The 4,971-nt window shown below is 38.3% G+C and overlaps 1 protein-coding gene across 1 annotated transcript in view; it reads right to left on the reverse strand.

Moving 5' to 3' along the window:
- The window catches only part of alg6 (ALG6 alpha-1,3-glucosyltransferase), a 20,943-nt gene extending 16,428 nt beyond the window's left edge, over positions 1-4,515 (reverse strand). Inside the window, exons 1-7 of the mRNA XM_005944257.2 lie at positions 4,330-4,515; positions 4,041-4,125; positions 3,661-3,750; positions 3,347-3,435; positions 3,050-3,132; positions 2,598-2,662; positions 1,133-1,318 (exon numbers count right to left, since the gene is read on the reverse strand). Of these exons, the coding sequence (XP_005944319.1) occupies positions 1,133-1,318; positions 2,598-2,662; positions 3,050-3,132; positions 3,347-3,435; positions 3,661-3,750; positions 4,041-4,125; positions 4,330-4,411 (680 nt within the window). The 5' untranslated portion in view covers positions 4,412-4,515. The remainder of the gene's footprint in view (positions 1-1,132; positions 1,319-2,597; positions 2,663-3,049; positions 3,133-3,346; positions 3,436-3,660; positions 3,751-4,040; positions 4,126-4,329) is intronic.
- Between the last annotated feature and the right edge of the window lie 456 nt (positions 4,516-4,971).

Below are 4,971 nucleotides of genomic sequence, written 5' to 3' on the forward strand. Positions count from 1 at the left end.
GGCAGCCTCGCCTCTGTCAGTGCGCCCCAGGGTGGCTAATGTGTGTGTGAATGGGTGGATGACTGGATGTGTAAAGCGCTTTGGGGTCCTTAGGGACTAGTAAAGCGCTATATAAATATAGGCCATTTACCAAAGGGCTTGCACATGTTCTAGAGAAAAAAATGTTTTGGTAATTACCAATACTGTTAATTTTGGGCAGCTATGACATAAACCTTACATCTAAAAAAATTGGTAAGCACCGTAAATACAATCCCAGTAAACAATATTGGGATTTTTTGTTTGTTTGTTTTTAAATGCTGTTGCTTTTCTTCCACATAGTAGCACTGTGAACTTTATGTTACCACCAGCACGCTAAAATGCTTACCAGTGTTGTGCTTAAAATTGATTGTCTTCCAAAAAGTAATTTACGATATTTGACATAAAACAATTCCCCATAACTGCTGTAAATAACTTGTTGGGCTATGATCTGTCAAACATATCACTTATTAATGATATCAAGCCATTTTGAGCCAGAAAGAACAGTCTTGTTACAAGATAGAAGCTAAAACCAGTTTCACCCTTAAATATTTTTTAAGAGAGATCTGGCCAAGAGGGCAGCAGATACTGCAACAAAAATAACATCACAGCTCTACCGAGACATTTTAAGTGGCCCAAAAAGACTGGACTGATTATAATGCAGGTACAAAAACTAAAAGTCATAAGTATACCCGTACAAAACAGGACATTTCTTTATTTTATATGTAACCCTTTCAGAAAATCCTGTTGATAACAGGCTGTTTACCAACATAAGGAAATGTATTACACATAGAAAACACCTAAAAATATTGGAAATTGCTTTAATGCACAACACTGGGATTTGTTAAGTAACCATTTTCATCATTTTAGCTTACAGTATTTGAATCATACTATTATCTTTTATTTTTTGCCTGTCCTGTCTGGCACTGTAGCAATCAGAATTATTGTCTGAAGGCCAAGAAAAATGGACCCCAAGTGGACCCTTGAATCATACTAAGAATCATACTATTATCTAATCAGTGCTAAAATTGTGGGTGAGGTTGGAGATGAACATCTGGACTATGCGTCAGTGCAAAAAAGAATCATCTTCATTATGGAAAGAAATAATAAGACTCACCCTCGGCCCATCAGGCCCGTTTTGATGCACTTTCCCAGAAGGTAACAGAAGAAAGGCAAAGCATGGTACAGCTCCATCTGTTTGTAGTTGAGAGCCAGAGAGAAAGCCATGGAGCCCAACACATCCCAGCCCAGACCCAAAGCCAGAATCCCCCACAGGGCAAAACCCAGGCTCACTCCGTTGTACCTGATACCGTTAAGGTTAATTTTAGTCTGGAAGGGCAAGTTTTCTGGAGCTAAACAACTTAATGTTGCAGATGTATAACAAGCGATCCAGAAAATAGCTGCTGATCCTAAGGTCAGTTCTGCTGCATAGTGTGCACATCGTCATTGTTGTGTTTAGCGGTGGCTGAATAACAATAATAACAGCCTGGTTAGCTGGTGCGCTCTTCATCTCTTCAAACTGTTTTTGTAAATCTATTGTTTTAAGACAGAACAACAAATGTTTTTAATCCTATTGAACCTACTGTAGGAAATCTGAATAATAAAGAATGCAGAAATTCCACATCCATCCTAGGATCAGCTGTTCAGCGTTTCCATAGATATGCTGTGGTGCTAAATCTGCCCCATGGGACAAGCTGTGTTTTTTTTGTCTTTTTTTTTTAAGTTGTGTTACGTAAGTCAGTAAAATAAATGTATATTTTTATGTTGTTAAAATATTTTAAATGCTTAAATCTCTGTTTCTCAGTGAACTAAACTCAAAAGATGCTGCAAATATATAAAGTGCTAAAAAAATGAAAGAAACACTTTTTAATCAGAGTACAGCATCAAATCAGTTAAACTTCTGGGATATTGATCTGGTCAGTTAAGTAGAAGAGGGGTTGTTAATTCAGCTGCTTTAGTGTTAATGAAATTAACAACAGGTGCACTAGAGAGGCAACAATGAGACAACCCCCAAAACAGGAAAGGTTTTACAGGTCACTGAGATTATTTTTCCCCTAGTTTTGTATGTGCCTAGGGACAGTATCACTACTCGCAGCCTGAGGTGATACCTGGACCCTACAGAGGTTGCACAAGTAGTCCAAGTCCTGCAGGACAGCACATCAATATGCCATAAGGTTTGCTGCCTCCCAGCACAGTCTCAAGAGCATGGAGGAGATTCCAGGAGACAGGCAGTTACTCTAGGAGAGCTGGACAGCACCGTAGGTCCTTAACCGACCAGCAGGGCCAGTGTCTGCTCCTTTGTGCAAGGAGCACAAATTTCACTCCTAACACATGACCCAGTCCATAGCAGTTATAGATATCCAGCATGATCTTTTCCCATTGAGATTTGATCTGTTTTAGAGCAGTGCATTTAAATATAACTCACTACACTTTATTATGATTGGAGCTTTCAAGTGTGATACCTTTGTAGGTCATTATTTCATATTACATTCAATTTAATTACATTCAGAACAACCTTAATGGTACATATAATATACAAGAATACAATTTATAATAGGAATGCACCTGTGCATAAAGGATACTGGAAATGTCCGTAGTCAATGAGAATTAATCCTGGGTACAGTAGAAAGCAGAACATAACGGAAACCTAAAAAGGGAAAAGGACAGACATTTTAATTCAACGCAGCAGTAAAAACACAACCTTTTAAAATCAAATCCTGTGAGAAGCTTGTTTAACTACAATTCCTCTTTCACTGTTTGATAATATAAGACACCGTCAAAACATTAGAAATGATCCCTTCAAATTGACTGCACTGTAAATGTATGAAGACCAGCTGAACTGTAATAACTTCTTGGAAATGTAATAACATCATATAACCAGATTAACTTACAATAATGACGCCATAATTTCCCAATTTGGAGGTCTAGTGCTGTAATCTGTTTTAATAAGGGTGGGTTCCCAGACTGAGAGAAAATGGGCTGGTCTGGGTCTTTAATTGAAAACTAATCATTTCATGCTCAGCTCGTCTCTGACCTTTTTCTTAGAGGATCCATCAGTCAGGTATAAACAGTATAAAACCACCGCAGGGATGTATATCAACAAATCTGCAACTAACACTGAAACAAAAAGAAAAAAATACAGACTGCATGATCTCAAATTTACGTTATACAAAGTAACAGAAAAGGTCCATGGGTATACAATGATGTGAATGATTACAGTGATTTGGGCATAATATCTAAGCAGGTATAACCACAAACATTGCTGTAAATATGAAGTAGACATGGATTATGAATGCTTTTCTTTTTCTTTCACCTCTCATAGTTACAATACCTGTAGTTCTCATGAATAGCTTGTGCTGTGTACTTTCATAACCTCTGGACTTGTGGAGTTCCACCCATTCAGGGTTTATTGTTTTGGCTCTGCAGAAACAACAAAGCATGTATTTTGATTTTTTTTTTCTTTTTCCTTACAGAAAATGTACAAATACTTAACTTTATTGGTTCCTAAAAGTGGGCAGCTGTGTTATTACATCACTATACCTTAACATTTCTCCCATGGTATGCTCACTCTTGTTCTGTCTCTCTCCTAAATTAACATTCAAATATTATGTGAAAGATCCTTTTTAAATAATCCAAATAGCTTACAGATAAGCACAGATCCAGCTGTGGTAAGCAGTGAGGGGAGGATAGTCAAGACCCCAGTAGTTCAAGTCATTGTTTGTAGTGTTGAAGTACCTGGGGGAGCAGAAAGGTCACATAGTTTCATCAACAAAACTGTTTCATACTACATAAGCAATGTAGCGTGTACTGTATATAGGAAAAACTGTTGTTGATGTTATCCGTATTTAATGTTTCGCACATCAATCCATCTCAAACTTGTAAGCTGGACACAAGAGCAGGAACAGCACATGTCAGTAATGTGCGTCTTGAGTGTCACAGTACATTTCTCAAATCCATGACCTGTAATAAGACCCAGTTACTACAAACAGGTCCTGTGAATAAACACCGGGAGGTGCTAGACTGACCATTCCTGAATGGGGAGGTTGTAGGTCACTTCTTGCCAGTGCCTCTGAGCTTCATAATCGCCGAACATGGGAGGTTTCCCCGCCCCTGGTGGAAAATCATTGAGCCGTTAGTGTGAATACTATGAAGCTTGCATCATGAACGAATGGCCACCACACAACACACCCGCGCTAACACGTTTTTAAATCACTGAGTGGACGCTAACTACCGAAAGAGTCACTCTGATACGGTTAAAACAATTTGAAAGCATTGTTTTGAGTGTTTAAACGCCGACCTCCACAATTTTCCTACCTGAATATGAATTTAGCGAAACTCCCCATCTCGCAATAATGGAAAGCAACACGCAAATTGATACGAGACTCCACGTCTGCATAGCTTTACTCGGTAAAATGAGGATTTGTGGAAGAAATAAACAATAAAAATCGGTACATTGAAACACTTTTGAAATCTGTTTCGCTTCCTGTATACGTCACTCACCAAGTCTTCGTTTCAACTACTCATTGGTCGCTGGATTTCTGACGTTGCGACCGACAGTTATGATGCGTTCATGTATACTATGGAAATAATTGACATCTTCACTTTTGTCGATCATTCGTTCAGTTGTTGTAGTAATCAAACGCGTTTTAATAATCCAGTTGCAGATCATCCAAGACCTTTTTTAACATGTGACAGGAAGTGTTTTTGGTATATTACTCTCACAGTTTGTGCTCACTTGTTAGAAGTTACAAGTCGAATAATGTATTATAAATTTCCCAGGCACAGTGAAGGCATCTCTGAAAAAAGATTTATGATGGGTATTATGCATTATTAAAGATTTATTCCTTCCGTATTTTCGCATTTTTTTTGCAGCTGATGCTGAATTTGGAGGTTAGAGGCCGCCTGGTAATAAATGAACACTCCTAAGATTGCTTAATAACATGGGTTGGGGGGGCC

This window comes from Haplochromis burtoni, unplaced genomic scaffold, assembly GCF_018398535.1.
Source record: "Haplochromis burtoni strain Fernald_Lab_line unplaced genomic scaffold, NCSU_Asbu1 Contig_398, whole genome shotgun sequence".
Classification (NCBI taxonomy): domain Eukaryota; kingdom Metazoa; phylum Chordata; class Actinopteri; order Cichliformes; family Cichlidae; genus Haplochromis; species Haplochromis burtoni.